Source organism: Drosophila mauritiana, chromosome 2R (genome assembly GCF_004382145.1).
Source record: "Drosophila mauritiana strain mau12 chromosome 2R, ASM438214v1, whole genome shotgun sequence".
Taxonomy (NCBI): Eukaryota; Metazoa; Arthropoda; class Insecta; order Diptera; family Drosophilidae; genus Drosophila; species Drosophila mauritiana.
In genome coordinates, this window is record NC_046668.1 from 6,933,518 (window position 1) to 6,954,586 (window position 21,069).

At 43.9% G+C, this 21,069-nt stretch overlaps 4 protein-coding genes and 1 pseudogene across 4 annotated transcripts; 1 reads left to right on the top strand and 4 right to left on the bottom strand.

Annotated features, from left to right (window-relative positions):
* Positions 1-3,770: 3,770 nt before the first annotated feature.
* Positions 3,771-4,250, bottom strand: LOC117137555. Its single transcript, XM_033299055.1, has 2 exons — positions 4,169-4,250; positions 3,771-4,082 (listed from the first exon to the last, which is right to left on the bottom strand). The coding sequence occupies exons 1-2, from the start codon at positions 4,248-4,250 to the stop codon at positions 3,817-3,819; spliced, it is 348 nt and encodes a 115-aa protein (XP_033154946.1). The 3' UTR covers positions 3,771-3,816.
* A 3,298-nt stretch (positions 4,251-7,548) lies between these two features.
* LOC117137059 (COP9 signalosome complex subunit 7) lies at positions 7,549-15,153 on the top strand. Its single transcript, XM_033298273.1, has 5 exons — positions 7,549-7,828; positions 7,889-8,141; positions 14,162-14,382; positions 14,568-14,721; positions 14,859-15,153. Exons 1-5 carry the CDS (start codon positions 7,643-7,645, stop codon positions 14,879-14,881), a joined length of 837 nt encoding a protein of 278 aa, XP_033154164.1. The 5' UTR covers positions 7,549-7,642; the 3' UTR covers positions 14,882-15,153.
* A 2,049-nt stretch (positions 15,154-17,202) lies between these two features.
* On the bottom strand, positions 17,203-17,791 carry LOC117137861 (larval cuticle protein 1). Its single transcript, XM_033299576.1, has 2 exons — positions 17,736-17,791; positions 17,203-17,671 (listed from the first exon to the last, which is right to left on the bottom strand). The coding sequence occupies exons 1-2, from the start codon at positions 17,745-17,747 to the stop codon at positions 17,291-17,293; spliced, it is 393 nt and encodes a 130-aa protein (XP_033155467.1). The 5' UTR covers positions 17,748-17,791; the 3' UTR covers positions 17,203-17,290.
* A 1,518-nt stretch (positions 17,792-19,309) lies between these two features.
* LOC117138461 lies at positions 19,310-20,291 on the bottom strand (annotated as a pseudogene).
* Positions 20,292-20,424: 133 nt separating this feature from the next.
* LOC117137860 (larval cuticle protein 2) lies at positions 20,425-20,991 on the bottom strand. The gene is made up of 2 exons (XM_033299575.1): positions 20,953-20,991; positions 20,425-20,888 (listed from the first exon to the last, which is right to left on the bottom strand). Exons 1-2 carry the CDS (start codon positions 20,962-20,964, stop codon positions 20,520-20,522), a joined length of 381 nt encoding a protein of 126 aa, XP_033155466.1. The 5' UTR covers positions 20,965-20,991; the 3' UTR covers positions 20,425-20,519.
* Positions 20,992-21,069: the final 78 nt, after the last annotated feature.

Below are 21,069 nucleotides of genomic sequence, written 5' to 3' on the forward strand. Positions count from 1 at the left end.
ATTACGCTTCCACAATGCTCGCTGCAATGCGAATAAACGCTAAATACTACTACAACATAATATTGTTGCAGCTGTTAATCCGGTTTCGTTTATTTAGTTCGATACAATCAATGAAACGCTTTAATGGTTTATTTTTACACCATTTGAATTCTTCTTATTCTGCTGTTTATTTTGTGCCTGATTAAACTAATGGAATAGTTCATCAACATAACACCCCACTTCCTTAGACTCGTAGCGATTCTGATTATTCATGCCCCACACTTAAGATGTCTTTTCAAATTGTAATTGTTTGTTTAAGAACGTAGCACAACGAAGGACACTTAAGATTGATTCATAAGAATAAAGGAGAATACATTAAAAATATATTTCACTTAGTTTGTAAATATTGAAATGTAAACCGATTGATTTCCGAATTAATAATTCTAACATTTCGAACAGTATAACTGATTAACATAACATCCACATTGTAGAGCTTTTAAGCCAACACGCAAACCATCATTTGGGACAAACCTGACACGATACAAATTCGTTGAAATCAGAATGGCACCGCACAACATCCTTTGAAATCAGGACGGCCATTTTCGAAACACTCAAAATTGACTAATTTTCAAAATGCGATAAAAGTTATTTAAAATTTCAGCAAAATAAGCACCCCTAATGAATGGCACCTTCTTTGGGAACTTAGCATAACAAAGGGGACATGAGCGAGTCAATGATCTATGTTTCAACATGGCATCTTAAAAATATACAAATTAATTAATGCAAAACGATCTAGGCTTAATAATTAGGGAATAATTGGGAATGCAACTGTTGAACGTTTGAAGTCTAATTTTAAAATATTTAGCCTTTGTAGTTGAATTATAACATGCCTAAGCAATTAGGCATTAAATTAAACAAACATTTTGTTAAATCAAATTTACATTTTTGAAGCCTAAAGCCAACACATCCGAAGGCTCGCAGGAGCAGCAAATTAAAACAATTATTAAATTACTTGAGCTGGAATAATAGTGTACATGTATGAGTAAACAATCAGGTTAATTACAATACCATAAAGCCAGATTGAAATAATGTTCGGCGAAAATGCACACAAACGGCTTAATATTTGAAAACGATTTTACGTTTGGATTTACGCCGGGCAGGCCACTTAAATGCAATCAATTTAAGTAATAATAAATACAAAAACAAAATATTTTAATTTGATTCATATTAACTACTTACTGAAATATCGATGATACGCCTTTTCCAGCTCATAACCCGCATTTGTGACCGCATTAACTCAGTGCTCGGATCCCTTAATTTGTCCAACCATACTGCATTATGTTCGGCATGCTAATGAAGCTGTCCATTTCACAAGCAATCGCACTCCAATTATGCGCATCTGCAATGGCTTCCTAAATTGGATACATCAGCTTCTGGTTTCCAATTTGAATTCCGAGTGGCATGGCTCACCTGGCAATCAAACAGCCGTACATAAATCAAACACGGCTCTGATCAGTTATTATTACAGTTGTTAACGACCTTATCGCGGTTCAAATGGCTTACAACTGGGCTATCGGCTATCAGTGCTATCAGTACTTTCAACAACTAGAGGGAAACTGGGCAGGCAAATCGTCCGAAAGGTGGACCAAACGAAATACGCGTTATAAAATGCAATTTGCCCGGCTGACATCATTCCGCTTTTAGGCGAAAATTTCATCAAAGAATTTCGTGTTCCTCGGTGCTTTGGCTCCGTGTAAAATATATTATTCACGGGCCACGATAAATGCAATTAAGCGGACAAAAACTAATTGAAAATTCCACTGTTCGGCGTTTCCAAATTTAAACTTAAATCCAGCAAAGTCATCCGCTCAGGATGACAAACCGGAACTCCTTTAATTAGATTATTAAGGCCACCCTAAGTGTGCAAAACTTTAACATGTTCCACTTACATATACATGCGCCGCCCATTTGGTGGAAATTTAATTAAAAAACTTTTGGCCAATCGCGGGTGGGTTGGGTGGTGGGTGATGGGTGGTGCGTAGTGGGCGAAAATCTGTTTGTTCTGCAGCCCGACAAATAAATCTTTATGGATTAAGCGAGCCGCGTATGTTGTTGTGGCCCCTCAACAAAGAATTTTCGGCGCAGCTTTAAAAACTACTTTATTGTTCGCGGCAAGACCTCGAAAAGTTTGTCGGAGCGACCAGAAATGATAGAGCTCCGTCCCGAAAGTCGGCGGGGTCTAAGGATCCATCGACGGCCTAGTGATTTATGCCCGGCCCAAACTTCCAGCCAAGCGTGTGAAAGCCAGCTGAGGCGGCCAAGCTGCTGCCTTTGGTTTAATGAACTCGAATGTTAATAAATAAATTTGTCAATGGCGCGCTCTCGGGGCTGGGTTATCTGCTGTGCGCCAGGAACATAATGAAACGAAGATGAATGGAAAATCGACTTTCGGCCACCGTTGTTGGCCAGTTTAATTTGCTGCCGAGGGCAACTAATGAGCTGCGATGAATGGCACACAGTCCTGAATAAAGGAATCCAGGGGCTTAGGCTGACAAAAGCTCGCGAACAGTATTCGCTGGCACTGAAATTGTCCGGCAGCTTAAAACTTGAACGCGAATTCGGCTAATTAACGATAATTAGAGGGCGAACTGGTCAATCCTGGCCGGAATGGAAATCGATCGGTGGCCCATAATCAGGCGACGCTCCATAATCAGGCGGACTTCAAAGGGCAGCACTTTACTGCCCCATTTAAACGTGATTTAATTTGATTTCTATATACGCACATGCAGCGCATTTTACTGCCGGCTGACCAATCGACTCGGCTCATCTGGTCATCTGGGGGCAATCAACACATCATCGAATCCGCCCGCCCTCCTCCTAATAGCATCGGCATCCCTATTATCCGTATCCGGCTCATCATCAAACACGGAAGCGAGGAGGCGGAGGAGGGTCAGCCAGCATTATCGTTTGTTTTGATTGGTTTTTTGTTCGCTCCTCCGAGGGGATAATACTCCACACACGTCCTGGCTTCCTGCTCTCTGATGGGCCGCTTGTTTGTTGTTTGGGCAACGGCAGAAACATTCATCAATTTCATTATCCCAGAATGCCTAAAAACCTAAAAGCCAGGCACACGGCACCCGGCATCCCGCATCCCGCATCCCGCATCCCAAACCGAATCCCCAACATTGTCAGGTGCTTACATGCGCCCAAAAATAGACGCATGCAGATTGAAATTGATGGCCCGGCAGAGGGCTTAGTGCCCCAGCCACTTTCTAATGTTTAAGTTCTCGATTACATGACAAAAGCGGCTTTCCGGCAATTCAGCATTCCAAAAGGCCAGGATTACTATCTGGTGAAAAGTGCTTACCGGTTGCACTTCAAAATGCGATGGATAGCACAACGAAGTTCGGGTATCGGCAGAACATCAGATAAATTGGGGTACATATAGCCAGGCGAAGCCGCTTTGCAGCTTAGCTGATAGAGAGCAAATGACAGGGACCCAAAAAGGGTAACAAACTAGACGGAACATTAGGCAACTAATCTCATTTCTTCACCTTTGCAAGGTAAGCCGCTTTAACTACGCACTACTTGTATACTTACTATGATATCACTGGCAAAGAAAATAGCTTAAATTACCAGAATTTTATGAAAGTATCAAGCTTAAAACATTTACAACTCTATCTGTAATCATATTCTATTGTATGACTAAGAATATTTTGTGTTTCAATCGATCCTTCTTAGAGCCGGATATGTATATATATATATATTTACCTTAAAACTAGGTGTCACAAGACATTACCAGGATATGTACTGATGCTAAGCCAAAGTAGCAACATATCACATCACACCCAATCGAAAAATCCCTGCCTGCGGTTGCAAATTTGGCTTAGTTCCTTCGGTCCGTGAGACAGCTCGAATAATATGCGACATGCTGAATTGATTGTATTGGCAACAAGTTGGGCCAGGACCCGGCTGCTCATCGATTCGAGCACACACCGACCACCCACGGGTTATCCTTGTGCCTGGCACCAGTCGACATCGGTTTGTATCCGTGTTTTTATCGCCAGCACAGCAAGTAGTTTTTCCTCGGTTTTCCCCGTCGCTGGTGCATATAAACAAAGAGCGTTATAATAATACGCCATGCTCGACTAGATTGGGATTGCAGCAAGGAAGGTCGCTGTGGCTTCCCAGTTTTCCATATCCACATCCAGTTCTCGTTTGGCTGGATATGTGGCTGAATGAGGGGGCTGTGATGAAATTCGATGTGACATTGTTATCGCTGCAATACCAGCAAACAACTGACAGTTTGTTTCCGGCTAATTGTGGGCCCTGCTTGATTTGTCCGGTCGGCACTCGGGAATTTCACGGGAAGGGAATCTGAACAATTTGTAATTTAAATTAACCAGGTGGCTGTGTTCCGTGTGTCCATTTGCGTTTTGCTCTCCAGGTCCGAGAATCCGATACAAATTGCATTTTTACTCCGCTCCATCCCACATTGCCATAGCAATTTCGGTACAAAGTTTGGCTCTAAAAGGATCCTTGGTAAATTGTCGCAGAGCGGGGGAATTTTTATCAGCAGTCTTTGTGCAACCTTTGGCTGCATTCGCTGAATGAAGTTATTCAAAGGCTCTTGTTTATTACGCTGTATTCCTGTACGCCATTTTCCCTAAGTCCCTGCCAGCAGTGTCCCTCGGCTCGAGTCGCGCGAAAAGTCCGTGATTTGGGTCAAGTTAACATCGTTCCGCCGAAATGGGCCAAGTTGCTCAAGTTTCCCGGCCGCCTGTCATTTGCATCGATAAGCGGAGCTACTGCCCCAGCAGTAATAACAATACGTTCAGTAAGCCAAATAATCGCGTACAACACTCGCAGAAAAGAAGTATCTAAGCCTAAAGGAGTCCTTTAAATCCTTCCCCTTATATCTTAGTCATTAAGAATTTGGCGCTAAGTTAAAATCAAACTGCAAAATAATTATACAACCTTTTAAAAAGGAACAATATTATGTCTTCTCAATTCCCCGTTTATACATCGATACATTTTTTCGGGTAGTGCTCAATGGCACACAGTTGCAGGCGGGGAAAGCAATTTGAGTCCTAATGAGCAGAGCAGCCAACTCACTAAAAAGGAAGGTCAAGTCTTTGTCCTGCCGATAAAAAATGATAAGCCAGAGGCGAAAGCGAAAGCGTGGTCGCAGCTGCTGGTCAAAGTGCCGCGGCAGGGGCAAGGACACGTTTTAGTACACTGTTATACGGCCGTAGGACAGTCTGAAGGATACTGAGGCGGCGGGACCCCACCCACATTTGCATGCGGCCCGCGTTCGCGGGGTTGAGTCCTTTTATTTGGCCATTTTGGGGCCCTCGAACTGTGTTGATATTTTATTTTCATACATTTTTATGGGCTAGTAAGCAAATTGTCGGTCGGGCGATGGGCGTGGCAGGGCGGGGATCCCCGCCAATGATTTTAATGTGCAAGCCGATGATGGATTCAGAAGGCAAAAAGTGTAATTAATTTTAAAGCTCGGTGCCAGCTGAACCGACGATGGAGTACATGAATTTGGCAAATGACGTCCTTGCTTTGCCCGCAAATTAAATTGAACGCCCTCGTTCGGTAATCTCGGAAATAGGATTGAAATCCCTGGAAACTGAACAGCCGAACAACCTGCCAACTGCCGATTCATTGTGCGTCAAATTAATGACAAAGTGAAATCCACAAAAAACCAGAACACGGAGCAGAGCGGGTAAAGTTTGCCGGCGTGACAAAGAGCTTTTCAAAAATGCGAGAATCAGCGGCAAGGCGGAAAGTCTACTATAGTTTACCCTCTGCGGGATTTCCAGCCAGAGACCATATATGGCCATGCCAGCTAAAAGCATCATACTGAATCCCTTTAAACCTAAAATTTTAGATCTATTTTATTATATGTTACATTTTTTAGTTGGTATTTGTTTTATCCATTTGTTCATAGATTAATCCCAAAGCATGGGAAACCTGCAAGTTACCATTTAATTTCAGCTTAGTGTTCTTCTGTTGCGAACCGCGTTTTTTCCGCTCTGCCCAATCTTTTAAGTAATTTCCAATCCCCACCTGCTGACCACCAGTGGTCCATCGCAAGAATGGCCACAGGCTCTCGTCGGTTGGAGAGCGAATATCCTCGATGGGTGCAACTTTGCGCACGCAAGCCGCAAAATGCGAACGAAGTAAAGGCAGCGGGATTTCGCATTATTCCAAAAATGTTTCAAACGCACGGCAAACTAATCACGGATGCAATTCGGGCAGCAGTCGCCGCAGGAGAAGAACCACATCCGCCGCTCCGGATGGAAGCCAAAAGCGAATCTGCAGCCGAACGCACGCAACAGAATCAAAATCACAACCAATTTTGTAATGGCTGCGTACTGGCAAATTTGGCAAATCCAATAAAATTTGGGAGTATGGTAGTAGGTAGTGTGGGCGGTAGGCGTGCCAATCCAATTGGAAAAATTGCAAAACAGTCCGGTCAATTTCTGTCGAAGTGTCGGCATTGCAAGAGCATGGAAAACAAAGCGATACAAGTGGAAAATATGCTGTAAAATTGAACACTGTGCTGTGGGCAATTTTAAAACGGACTCGGTGTCTTTAAGGCTCGGACTCACCTTTTTCCGGAGATCCCGTGTGTGTCTGTGTGTGTATCCCCGAGGGTCCCTGACCTTTAGTTAACTTTTCATAATCGATGAGCTGGCGCATCTCATATAGGGAATGGCGGTCCCAATCACGCCCACTCCCACTTCCATGCCAAAGTCAACCCCCCAGACACAATAAAGGGTTTTCAACTTTGACCCTGCGCCTTTTTATACTCGTATTCGCATAGCCGCCCCTACCCACAGCAATAATAGCAAGTGTGGCTGGCGCAAAGTTTTGGCAGCCCAAAGTGGCTCAAGGAATATATTTTTTTAGGCCCAGCCTGCCGTTTCCGCCCTCTTCTCTCCTTTTTTTCTACAGCCCCCTAGGGTGCGTCTGTGTGTGCCGCCGGATGGAATGTGGAGCGAAAAGTGTTTTAAAATGGGGATGCCCTGCTTTAACATAATGACCAACATTTCCAAGAGGTAAGTGCAAATGGTAGGCTGTTATTAGAAAAACAATGCAGCGAACGAGGAGGTATCCCCTAAGAACATAAAATAATCATAAGCATAATGAACGGGTTAGTATCTGTGGTTAAGGTTGCATAAACTTTAAGTTTTTAACTTACTTTTCCACACTGTGCCTGTCCAACTCCAGATTGTTTAAACTTGGCGCCCACTTATATGCCAGTCAGCTTTTGCAAGAGCAATAATAATGTGACCTTTATTCTGTTCATCACAAAATTTGGTATATTTAGTATATACACTCTCCTTACTCAGCGCTGTAATTTAAAAAAATTGTATTATGGGCCATAACAAATAATATTTTTACAAAAACTTTACTTTATGGTTTATTTTATGGTTTGATATACAAAAATTAAATCGTAAGTATGTCCTGTCATTGGCGTAGTTAGAAATAGTTAGAACTCATTACACTAATAAGATAGAATGAAGTCTAGTATATGCCCGGTCGATATAATGTGGCCATCGATGAACGGTCACACTTGGCAGTGTGCTTGCAAAAATCAAAACAATCCCAGAATTTAAAACAAATTAACCAACTTGAAGCTATCAAAATGACGCAGGACATGCTGCTGGGCAACGAGGAGCCGAGCAAGAGCAAGGAGACGTTCCTGGAGAAGTTCTGTGTCCTGGCCAAGTCATCCACCGGCGCCGCCTTGCTGGATGTAATTCGACAGGCCCTGGAAGCGCCGAATGTCTTTGTTTTTGGCGAATTACTGGCGGAGCCATCCGTTTTGCAGGTGCGTCCATCAATGAAACCCCTCCTGGCAGTAACTTACCAACCACAAATCCACACATAGCTTAAAGACGGTCTTGACTCCAAGCACTTCGAGACCCTGAACCTATTCGCATACGGCACATACAAGGAATACCGCGCACAGCCGGAAAAGTTCATCGAGCTGACTCCTGCCATGCAAAAGAAGCTGCAGCACCTGACTATCGTCTCGCTGGCCATCAAGGCAAAGAGCATTCCCTATGCCCTGCTGCTCAGCGAGCTGGAGATCGACAACGTCCGCCACCTGGAGGACATCATCATAGAGGCCATCTACGCGGGTGAGTTCGTCTAGGTGGATAACTTAATGGGTTTTAAATGTACAGCCCCGATGTAGTCTATACAATGTTTCATTACTTTTATTTGCCCAAAACTGATTTAAAACAGTTGTTTCCACCTCTCAAATGTCAACAAAACGCTTCCCTTTTCGCATGAAAAGGATTTCACGATTTCTAGGGCATTCAACAAAATAAGTTTTCCTCCTTTTTCTTTTGGGCTGCAAACTTATTCATTTTTCAGTTGAAAGTCCAGCCAATTCAGTGCCAAACTGACAAATCTCGACCCTGCCTCCCTCCTCAGCTTGCATTATTAAATCAAATGCTAATTTTTGCCTACTTCTCACCATGGAAAGGGCGCCTTCTCGTTCAATTAGCATTTTTGAGCAGCTGTACACCTGCGCCGGCGGCCCAGCAGCTGTAAAAGCAGTAGATTCACAAAGTTGTGCTGCCGTCTAGCGCCTCCCATTCCAGACCACCACTCCCCGGCCACCGCCTTTGGGCAGTGCACTTGATTAGCCGGGACAGCTGGCGCATCCTGGCAAACGAAAACAATTGGGCGGAGAAACGAGGATTATGCTCGGCGAGATTCATTAAGCCACTCGGTCTGGCGCCCCACCAGTTGATTCTGCCCAACTCATCCCCGCGGGGAAACAGTTTTTACTGCTGCCGACGTCGTCAGCTGGATGAACACTTTTGCCTCGATGATTTCCTTTTTGAGCTCACGCCTCAGTGGTGGCCGCCTACAATCAAACTTCGCTCCGTAATTGCCACATAAAAAGTTTGCTTCACAAATCGTAAATATTTCCAACTGTGGGAAAATCTTTTGTCAAAATGCTGACCATTAGTAGTTTTGTATGTACCTAAATAGGAGTAATTTCATAGGATTACAATCAGTGCATACAATACTTAGAATCCTAACAGAGATTTGTAGCCAAAAATGTGCATTTGAGACTAACTGACAATTAGCTTTTGCTATGACTCGGTTTAGTTGGCATATAGAATATGTTCGTTGGTAGATGATGTGCATAATTTGCCCACTGTTGCATAGAAACTTGAAATCCATCACTGCGCGCCGGCACAGCTGCATATTTACACACTTTGCACTTGTAGTTCCGGACCGAGGACCCAGTCTGCATTGTATGTCTGCCGAAAGCCTTAAATCAAACGCAACACCCAGAAGCCGGGGCCCAAATATCGCACTCGGAAACATCGTTCGTGTAAGCATACTTAGGGCCCTCGAATGTGGTGCTAAACTTGTTGGTGCTGTTGATTTTTGAGCTTTGTGATCTATGGACCAGAACGAAAACAAACAGAGGCTGTGTTATATGGGGCTGGAAAACGAGCCCTTCAGGCGGCGGATTTTTGGTTAGTCCTGTTCGGTTTTCAGCGGCTCCCGACAAGTGCCCACTCGACGTATAGAACAACCCAAACATACGTACCAAAACATTAGCGCTGGATAAGCAAATGGCGTTCAGAAGTTTTTAATGGACTCTTGGCCGTCCATTATGTAAGCAAATAAAGTGACAACTCAACGCCATCTGCCCCACAAAAAATGATTCTCCGCAAGGCCCGGCGAGTGCTCCTCGCAACATCGTCTCACCTGCCCCTCCTAATTGCTTTCCAAATCCAGGCAATGAACGGACAAATAAATTCCCCCGCCCCAGCGAAGATTTATGTTATGATAGCCATCATTAGAGCATCATTGCGGGTGGCAGTAGGGCAAGTGCCAGATGTCTGGCGGAATGCGAAATCATTGCGTTCTATTAGGCGCCGTAATCTGACATCGCAATTTAATGTAGTTGGCAACGGAGCGGGGCCTCCATTAGCCGGCGGGCAGGTGGAGTGGTTCCCTCGTCGCGATTCCAGGTCATCCCATTAGAGCATCATTTGTCTATCAGGACGCTGGGGTGGGTATATGGTAATTAAATGCCTTCTAGAATTCAAATTCGCCAGAAATTCATTTCGGCTCGTTCCATTAGTGGGCCAGCTTTTGATTGTTTCGGCTTTGCTCAGTGTTTGGGTTACATTAATATTACCTTAATTCATTTCAGATATAATAATAACAAGTAATGGACCAGTATTCTCTCAAGTTCTCTCAAGACAATGTCATGTGCTTTAACTTGTATTTTAGTTCTTTGCTCGCCTTTTATAACACTTCTACGAATGTTAGCTAAGTAAGTCGTAAAAATTCCTGAAGAGCAAAAATACACAAGAGTGCGGATAATCGTACCCAAAAATGCTGTAAGCGGGAGTCTTTGGTATCTGCTCCTAAAATCGAGCAGTCGAGCATTCCCCACCAGAACAGCCTCGGTGGTTTTCAATCTCCCAGGCATTTTCAAATATTTTCCCAACTGCCTCGAACTACTTTTTCTGCAATAACATCCCGGCACCAGTAGCTGTATGCTGGGAATCGCAGGAATATAAGCAAAACGGTTTGTACCCTCATGTCGAGGCGAGAGTGGTGGCTCGGAATGCCACCGAGTTCACCGAGGATTGCACCCTCGCTGTTGCCGTGTCGAGTTGCTGGGATTTACAGAATGTGTCGCAGAATGCGCCTTCTTGATTTTAGTTTTTTGGTGCACTTCTTTAATTTCTTTTGTGTGTCAAAGAAAAGTTTCGCATAATTCAGGGTGCTTAAGAGCGGCTTTTGAACTAGCTTTCCACCGGGCCGGGGGATTTGCAATTCTGAGAGAAGTGGGATGAATTTGTTTGGGGGATGCACGGCGAAGTACGAAAGCGCTGGCCACTTGTGCATAGCATTTTCTGAGTAGGCCGCAGAAAGTGTAAGCCCCTTTCGCAATCGGTTAATTAACAGTGTTCCAATGACGGGAACACTGCATGGAAAGCGGCTTTTATCCTCTGAAAAGCTGTTACATCAAAGGCCAGTTTACCTTAATGAACAAGCCGCGACCTTGCCGCAGAGCCGAGTACCCAAAAGAGACGCAGTTCGGACATAATTTGCCGCCCCCGCTCTAAATCCGGACTTAACCGTCTCCTCGGGACCCGCCGATTTCGCAGCTGCTTCTGATTGCATAGTTTTCGGCGCCGCGGGCCCATTGCAGTGGGTTGCCCGGAAAACTTTGAGAAGGGCGAGTGTCTGTGGGTGGCTGCGCTGAGCACTTTGTCAGTTTTAGGTGAAAACTTTGCAGCAGCTATCCACCGCCTCATATTGATGGCACAAGTTTCCAGTCCGCTAGCTTGCGGTGGCAGTGGAGTGTATGGCCCGGGGTTCCCAAAAGAGCTGCTGCTCCCAGCACTATAAATATCAGTGAGTAAGGAGCTTAACCAACTATTTATTCCTAATTTTATTTGTATTGCGTACGGCAGTTTCCTTAACAATTAAAAAAGAATAAAACAGAATCTAAATGAGTTCTGGGAACTTTCACTGTTTTGCGAACAGTGTCCATTTTAGGGGCTTATAGTGTCCGAAACAAAGAAAGTCCTGTTTTAATGAGAAGGATTTAATAATTAAACAATTATAACTGCTAGAAGGCAGACAGCTAGAGCCAAACCCTTTTTCTGGAAACGCCTCTAACAAATTTTATCTTGTGCCGTTTGTCCTTGCCTGCTGCTGTCGTTCGGGTTTGTTCGGAATTTCAATTAATAAATTCTATATTCTGGGGCAGGTGGGGAACTGTTTGAAGAGTTGCCTAAGCTGTCAGCGACAGGTACCCAAAACTCGAGGTCCTAATGGATCCTTTTACTTTTTAATACGTAAATGGTATGAGTACAGGTCCTATAACTTAAAAGTTTGTATGTAAGCCTATATGTCTGCTTGTCTGAGTCTTATTCAAGGTGTATTTACAACTATTAGTGTATCCATTACAAATCTATCTATCTAACTAACGACAGCCGGGTATGGCCTAAGCGATGAAGAATTGGGATTTATTTTAGAATTGGTTCTGTCAACTTTACTTGGTGAAGCAAGCGTATAAAAACGTTGTAAATTGTCTTTTCAAACTGTGTTCCTAGAATCGTACCATTCTTTTCATGGCAACTTCAAATTCAAACGCGTTTTTTCCGAGTCACCAAAAGAGCACTCGCCGTGGTGGTCAAATTCCTGAAGGTTTTGTGCCACGGACTGCGTTTTTTAACGTTTCCATTCATCTCCAGATAGCCATAGCCACAGCCGCAGCCATTGGATTTTCATCAGCATTTGCCACAGAACCACAGCCGTCGGCGGTTTGACATCATCGCCTTCTGCCGCTTCGAAGACTCATTCTGCTGTCCCTCAACGGCTTTTTCCGCAATTTGCGGGCGGAGCAGTAAGCATGATTGATTGCCCTGGCGTTGAATTTTCCGCACGCGACAGCAGGCGCCCACAGTTTTCACAGACACATGTCAGCGCCGGAAAACCGCAGGCAGTTTACAGCACTTGTGGCCAAGGCGTCGCGCAACAGCGGAATCCGAAATTCTCCCATGTTTTCCAATTATTCGAGACGCACTCGAAGGCATCAAATCAATAAGCATTTTGGCGCCAACTCTTCAGCTAATTAGAAAAGTGTCTGACAAATTGTCAACCCAAATCGCAGGGCGTCTGAGCGAGTGGATGCGAGAAATTGAATCTTCGGGCGAATTCCCTGCATATTTGAGTGAATATTTATGACGCAAAGTCGGTGCCATAAACACAGAAACTTGGTCCGCAGACTTCGTACCCAGTCCGAGGCCGCCTTTCCGCCGACTCTCAGATTCAAGGACACAAGTGGTCGTAAAGTCAAAGGCAAAGAGCGCTCAAGGACTTAACTAGGGCTTAGCCATGGCCAAAACCGGCGAGCGGAGAGGCGGCTGCCACTTAGCCATTTCCTCAGCCGAGCAAGTTAAGGCCTCGGGCCATAGTTCGGATCGGGGTAGAGGTAGAGGCAGAGGGGTTCAGAATTCGGGACTTTGCAACTGGGACTCAGACTCCTGTCGGCACTGATGAAAACGATTCCAAATCCGCTTGCTGTAAATTGTAATCCCGCAGAGAAGCTACGAACTAAGCAACGAACGACGATTTCAAATTAATTACTCAAACTACTCCTGATGTCGGCCATCGCAGCAGATTGCACTTTCCGCTTGCGCCCGCTGGGCGGTGTATTTGCCAATTGAGTCAGAATACAAAGCTAATCGCCCCAAAGCCACTTTCATTTGGCTTAAAGAGATCGCCCCAAAGTATTGAAAACAAAAGTTAATACGCTGCTATTTGATTACCCATTGTGTGTGACTGGGTCACCACAGTATTTGGCCAACACTTGGGAATCTGCTGTGCGGATTTTCGGATTTATGGAACCCGGCTTCCATTTGCTTGATTGTAGCCAGCTTCGTTCTGTTGTATTTGCGCTCATCTAACTGTTTTCTAATCAGTTTAATTGATTGAGAGTTTGCTGTGTGGGATAAAGGTGGCGTGATTGATTGCGCATCCGTGCTTATTGCTGGGTAGGGAATCATCATTAATTTCGGAATTGTAAATAATCCAAGCGAATTATCGGTCTATGGTTTTTGTACTTATAAGCTGAATAAATAAGCAAATGCATTGGCAAAATATTGAAATTATATTTTCCTCGCCAGCTGCGTTCGTATTATCCAGCTTTACCCACTCCGTAGATGTGCCCCTCGTTCTTGTTTAGAACGGATTCTTGTTATTCCAGAGCTACCGTGCCCTGCTCAACTTTTTGACCTACTTGCTTTATTGCTTTAGCCCATTCAATGTAGATTTGCTTTAAGGATACTTAATGTATTTCCATTTTTCTGCAAGACCATATTCTAGAAACTTAAGCCCCTTGTTCAGTTACTGTTTTCGTTTACCTCTGAAGTGGCTGCCTTAAAGGAAACTGCTCCATTCGTCCATAGGCATCACAACAAACTTGTTGCAATGGCCTTCAGTGCACTCAGGAGCTGGCACTTGAGGCGACACTTTTGCCAACTTCAAAAACTGCTCGTTCTGGGCAATTAGTCAAGAAAAAGTTGACAACAAGCTTTGCAGGCATGCAGGCAACGCTAAGAGGGAGAAAACTCTCTAATTTTCCCTTTAATCCTCCACGCAGACATCATCCACGGAAAGCTGTTCCAGAACACACGCATTTTGGAGGTGGACTACGCCCAGGGCCGCGACATTCCACCCGGATACACTGGCCAGATCGTGGAAACCCTTCAGGCGTGGGTCAACTCCTGCGACAGCGTTTCCAACTGCATCGAAATGCAGATAAAGTACGCGAACGCCGAGAAATCCAAAAGGCTGATAAACAAGGAGCGCGTGGAACAAGATGTGAGTTCCAAAAAATGGATAAACTTAAGTTTCGTACTAGATTTATTGGCACTACGAATTTTTGTTAGATCCCTTCTAAATCTACATTACGTTACAATACACATTTAAAGTAAACATTTCTACTTACAACAGAAGTATCAGACTTCGGATTGTGTAATTTTATTTGTCTGCTCTAATCCCCCCAGCTCATCAATCTTAAGAAGGTCTTAAAGAGCCAGACTTCGGACAGCGATGAGAGCATGCAAATCGACACCCATGGACCGGGAACCAGTGGCGGACTGGGTCAATCGGAGCTAAGGAAGAAGCCCTCCAAGCTGAGGAATCCACGCAGCGCGGCAGGTGGGTAACGCAGCTGAAAAGGAGGAGAAATCACTTTGGAGAACTTCCCCCGCTTCATTACAAAGCCATTAGTTAGAAACATTCTCATTAATTGTCTTTCCTCACCCGCTGGGTGCGCTTTCCTCGTCCTTTTGCAGTGGGCCTCAAGTTCAGCAAGTGAGATGAGGCCGGTCGAGCGGACGACGAGTCAGGAGCTGGTTCCAATGGAGCCAGCCGACGCCCAAGGTCGCAGGCAACTCCACGCGGCACCTGAGGGGCGGAAACCGCTCGGCTTTCGCAGAAACTCGCCTCCCAGCTAATCCCATCAAAACTCAGTTCGATTCACCAGATAAAGGCTGTCCTCGTGAAGGATTCCATAATTAGCATCAAATTGATCGCCAATAAATAACAAATACAAAACCTGTAATAATAGAAACCATACGTCAAAATGCACATTAATTAGACTATTTATATTCTGCGTGATTGGCTCTTTTAAATGGGATGCCATTGTGATTTGCGGACAGCCTATAATGGGCGTTTAATTAATGTCAAAATAATTCGGGCTTAGACAAATGTTTACTCGATACATACATTCGTTTAAACACAAACGTTGCGTGCTGTGGTCTCTTAGTAGCGCATGTGTACATTTGTTCATTTGGTTGTTATATTTGTGGCTAATTACCTGCAGCAAATTGAATCTATCCGTAGCTCCTTTGATGGGAATTCTAATTTGCACTTGGACTGGTGTTCATTTCTGGATTGTTTTCGTTAAATTATGACTGCACATGGTAAATTCGCACGCTTTTGATAAATTACCGGATGATTAGCCGGCCCACGTGGAAATACGCACCCTTGCGTGATTAACAAAGTGCACTAAACTAATTGCAGTAATTACGAATGAGTGTTGAGTGTTTTCGCGAAAACCGACGATTCCTGCTGCCTGGACAAAGCCTGGCTCACTCGAATCCTCCAGTGGAGTCACAGCGTGCACAAATATTGAAGGCAGTGTGTTATTTGATTTCCCCACATCCACATCCCCATCCACAAAGCAAAGAGAAGAGATAGTGGGAACAATAAAGCATTCTGTCAGATGTGCAAAGTAGTTCCCCCATTAGCAGGGATGTCTGGTGGCAATTACTTAATTACATTTCATGCTTTTGTTTCTGCGGAAAGCGTCTGGAGCCACAGAGCGTTTTTTAAACAAATGCAAACCGCTCTGGCGGGAAAACTTGCGAGTTGTTAATTTACATGTTTGCACTCAATATGGAAAATTGTCGCACGTTTATCAGAGATTGCTGCTTTTGTTGAAGGAGCACCACATAGCGGAGTGGTCGGAACTCATTAATGGTGCAAAGAATAGTGCTTTTAATTCATAAACGAAAATACTTCGCATGTTTCAATTTAATTTGGCTTACATTTTCTTATCTGCTTTTATTTATATGTATCGTTGTTTTAAGTTAGGCTGCCTAACCTAAACATTCCCTATAGAACCCGAAAGAACTCAAACCATTATGTGTCCGCTTAACTTAACTAATCCTTAAACAAAGTACATATATACTCGAGCCCACAGTCATGCCCCTTCATTTGGGATTCACTCCAGATGTTTTCAGTTTGGGGTTTTAATGGGAATCGCCTACCGGATCTCAACTGGTTATGTTACTCAGAACATTGTTATTGAAAATAAGAACAGTAAAAATTATCATTTTAACAGCTTGGTGACAAATTCTGGCTTTATGCCTTTTCAGATTTTAGATTCACGCTTTTTGCCATTCAGGTCCAAATCTAATTCTCTTTCAATCTGCATTGGCAATCGGGTTTGTGCCGTGATAATTATTCGAAATGTTAAAGTTGCCTTTTCGACAGGCTCTATTAAAATCTAGGGCAGATTTAAGGTATTCAAAATAATGTCAGCAAGCTAAATTAAACCGAATCAGCTGTTTTACCGATACCGAATTAAGGCCAAGAACGTTTATTGACAGTCATTTTTGATGGAATCTGGAAACGGTTTTCAAAAAGGCTTAAACACAACGTCCACTGGGGAACATCACTTAATTCTGACGTTGTATGTGGTAGCCAAAAATCCTACATATATATTCCATTTCTATTGAAAATATATGATATCATATGGTAGTTAGACCCACTATGTTACAATTTGAAGGTAAATAACCTGCTCAAGTTCCTTGAGGGGAAGAGTATATGTTACATATTAGCAACTAATTTGATATCAGCTGCATTCCTAAGTGTAAGTGGATAAAACTCTAGATAACGAAGATACATGTACTCTAATAAGTACAAAATGTGCACATTTTGTTATTGATGTACCTTTGTTGTGAATTCGGTTTACCTCAATCCGCGTTACCATATGGTATTGAACGTGTTAAACGACTAAGTAAATCGAAGGTGGTAAACGGGTAGGACGGGTTCGAAACCGTTACAGTTGTTTGCCAAATATTGCCAAAAAGTCAAGGTTGCGAACTGGTTTCTGCCGTTAACAATTGCGTGTATTTTACAAACAGTAAGATTACTTAAGCTAATAGTTCGAAAGGTCTTCGGGGAACAGTCCGTAGTGCGATCCGATTTCAGAGGGGTTCTAATGGTGGTGCTGGTGCTCGGGTGCTGGTGGGTGGGACTCCAGCCAGGCGACGGCGCGGGCGATGGCCTCCGGGATTGGAGGAGGAGTGGGGATCCAGGCTCCCGAGGGCTGGTATCCGTTCTCATCGGCGACGTACTTGATCTCGACGTGCTCGCCCTCGGGTGAGATCCAGCCGAAGTTGCCGTGGATGTTGCCATGGACATCACCGCTGGCGGCCTGCTCGATTCCGTTGGAGGTGTGCAGGCTGGAATCGAATCCATCGGCACGAACATCATCGGATCGGGAAAGGACATCGGCGTGGACATCCTCCGAACGGCCCAGGGAATGGGGCACCGGGGGGTTGGCCACCGCCAGGCCCAAAACTGCGCAGATCATCACCTGAACGAGAAATAGTCATTTGTTAGGGATCGAATAGGTTGGTTCGTATCCTGCGGTCACTCACAAACTTGAACATGTTGGCTGATTTCTGTCTGGTCGAGAACGAACGTTGACTGATAACTGATTGTGGTCGGGCAGAGCCTTTTTATATGATTGCCACCCAAACTGAACCCATATCAAAACGCTACATCTTGCATTCAATTGGTCCGCTGAGTTATGGGTTGACTTCGCGGATGCGCCCACACCCATTAAAAAGCATCGTCACATAGCGACAGCTTAGCAAATGCCAAACAACGGGATAAGTACTATATATAATCGCTTAATAGATGCTAAAATGAAACAATCGCATCAATAAGGGGCAAACGGGTCGGGTGGCATCCCGAAATCGAAACGAGTTTGACCCGCCCCTTCATTAAATCCCCTCTTTTGAGCTTGACTTGGCATTGCCAAGCCGTGAACCACTTTTGCAGTGCCATCAAGACTCCATTGACTACAAAGCATCGCCGACTTCTTAGACTCGATGTTTTGTCATACATTAACTTGTTTCTTTACTTTGGCACCTTGACCATTTCTTCTGTTTTATCAATTCCTCTCGATAATTACGTTGCAGTTTGATTTTAACCAAATTAAAGTGTATATGATATATCCATACATAGCGTCTTCTATTATTTTTTATATGCCACTTAAATTTAGTACAATTAAATAAGACCTGCTCAATAGAGGCGCTATTAAAATACACACAGTTTTTTAGTGGCACTTAAAATTGTTAAGCAAACCTTATGTTAACCTAAGAAGATATTTACTTTCTTGTGTGTATAAGCATTTAAAGGATTGATTTTTATTTAAGCCGAAACACCTCTTTTGAGGTTTAAACTAGTGAACATCTCACCTTTAACATTCAAAATTTCCGATATCCACTGTTGTGACAAAAAAGAGTTTTTAGAGTTTCTTCTGTTTATAACATAGTTATGTTGCAGGCAGACAAACATCCAAAGAAATTCCAAAAAATTATTATAAAAAAGAGAGAATGCTATAGTCAGATACCCCTTACTCAGCTGGAAGTGTGACCGAGAAATTTCAATTCATTTTTGAATATCGGTAAAAATATTAAAAAAAAATAATAAGATGACAAAATTTAAGAATTGTTCAAAAGGTGTGGGCGTGGCAGTCTTAGGCGGTTTGTGGGCCTCTGGAATCTTCATGTCTTATCTCAACTCTCTAGTTCCTGAAGTCAAGGCGTTCATACGTACAAATTCAGAAACAGACGGTCTAGATCGACTCGTTGTCATTGAGAAATATATATATGAATGAGAAAATGTTATATAATTTTCAACGAACCTAGCATACCATTTTACCCTACGAGTATCGGATATAAAACTATCATTTGAGTGTAGTGTATGATCGGACGTTAACAAATTATTAACAATCGCTTATTTTAAACAAGAGTCTTTTTTATTTTGTCGGTGGTGTTACCCCTACCAGCCACAGTTTTTTAAATATTTACTTTTAAACTTTCACCTCATTTGATTCTTATATTTTTTTAGGATTATCACACGATATAAATAGACAACTACAGCAGATAGGAGTTGCCTTTGTAGACTCTCCTGGTGCGCTTCGTCACTACGTGGAATGCCGTTCACGGTGATTCTTCTTTTTTTTTGAAACCATGTACTCATATCGGATAAACAACTTTATTGAATAATAATTAGCATGTAGATAAAAAGTCCGTGGAGGGGACTGGGATCAGGGTGACGATTCTTGGTGATGATGGGGATGTTTGGATACCAGTGAGTGGAACGCCTCCGGGATTGGTGGAGGAGTCGGAGTCAGGACTGGCATCGACGCCTGGTATCCGTTCTCATTAGCGCCGTACGTGACCTCGACGTGATCGCCCTCGGGGGTGACCCATTTAATAGAGCCCTTGAAAATACCATCGACATCTGCTTTGGCAGCCCGCTCGATTCCGTTGGATATGTGCAGACTGGAATCAAATCCATCGGCACGAACATCGTAAGATTGGGAGTGGTCATCGGAATTCATTTGCGGAACGTCCTACGGAAAGGGGCACTGGGGGATGGACCTCCACCAAGCCAAAAACTGCACAGATCACCACCTGAAGGAGAGCATAGAATGCATGAATGCCTTCGTATCCAGTCGTTACTCAAAAGCATGAACATTTCACTTTTCTGTCTGCTCGAGAACGAACGTTGACTGATTGTGGTCGGGCAGAGGCTTTTTATATGATTGCCACCAAAACTGAACCCAAATCAAGACTCTACATCTTTCATACGATTAGTGCTCTGAGATCTGGGTTGACTTCGCAGATGCCCCCACACCCATTAAAAAGAATCGGCACGTGGCAATATATGAGTATATACTAAATAAAACAATCAAAGTATCAAGGGGGCAATCGGGTCGGGTGGCATTGACCATTGATTTTCTTTTTCAATAAGTTTGCTCATTGGTATTGGATTCTATATCCTTAAGAAGATATCTATTTGCTTGTTCCTCACATATTTTGAAAGACTAGATAAATTTTTAATTCAGCACACCTTTTCTTTATGGAAACATACTCACTTTGAATAAACGGATTAAGTGAATAAAAGTTAGAAGGAAACATTCCCAGCGATAAAAACTATCTCGGGAATTTAAGAACTGAAGGTAGAGGTATAAAATCTCATATTATTTCATGGAGTACCCAAAAAGTGTAATTAAGAACACACACATTTTTACTGCTATAAGCAAGTGCATGTATTTTTTCGAAAGTCAAGAAGTACAGCTAGACAACTAGGGCGATTTGTTTCGGGAGAACATTCCGTGGAGTGGTCCGGGATCCGGGTGACGAGTCCTAGTGATGACGGGGGTGCTCGGGTGCAGGGGGGTGAGACTGCAGCCAGACGAGGGCGCGGGCAATGGCCTCTGGGATTGGAGGAGGAGTGGGGATCCAGGCTCCCGAGGGCTGGTATCCGTTCTCATCAGCCACGTACTTGATGTCCACGTGCTCGCCCTCGGGGGAGATCCAGCCGAAGTTGCCGTGGATGTTGCCATGGACATCACCGCTGGCGGCCTGCTCGATTCCGTTGGAGGTGTGCAGGCTGGAATCGAATCCATCGGCACGAACGTCGTCCGATCGGGAAACCACATCAGCGTGGACATCATCGGAGCGGGAAACTGGGGCCAGGGCGGTAGCCACTCCCACAACGGCGAGGATCATCACCTGGATAGAGAAAATGCTTCCAGTTATAGATGGCAAGTTCATAATAATTCTGAGAGCCACTCACAAACTTGAACATGTTGGCTGATTTCTGTCTGGTCGAGAACGAACGTTGACTGATAACTGACTTTGGTCGGCAGAGCCTTTTTATATGATTCCCAATTCGGTTGCTTGCCAAACGAAT

Excerpts from the sequence above, each read along its gene's own strand:
- LOC117137555 (XM_033299055.1), bottom strand. The coding sequence starts at position 4,250 with ATGTCACATCGAATTTCATCACAGCCCCCTCATTCAGCCACATATCCA. Across the intron at positions 4,083-4,168 it reads GGATGTGGATATGGAAAACT|GCGACGGGGAAAACCGAGGA; the intron begins GGGAAGCCACAG and ends TTATATGCACCA.
- LOC117137059 (XM_033298273.1), top strand. The coding sequence starts at position 7,643 with ATGACGCAGGACATGCTGCTGGGCAACGAGGAGCCGAGCAAGAGCAAG. Across the intron at positions 14,383-14,567 it reads AGGAGCGCGTGGAACAAGAT|CTCATCAATCTTAAGAAGGT; the intron begins GTGAGTTCCAAA and ends TAATCCCCCCAG. Across the intron at positions 14,722-14,858 it reads GAATCCACGCAGCGCGGCAG|TGGGCCTCAAGTTCAGCAAG; the intron begins GTGGGTAACGCA and ends GTCCTTTTGCAG.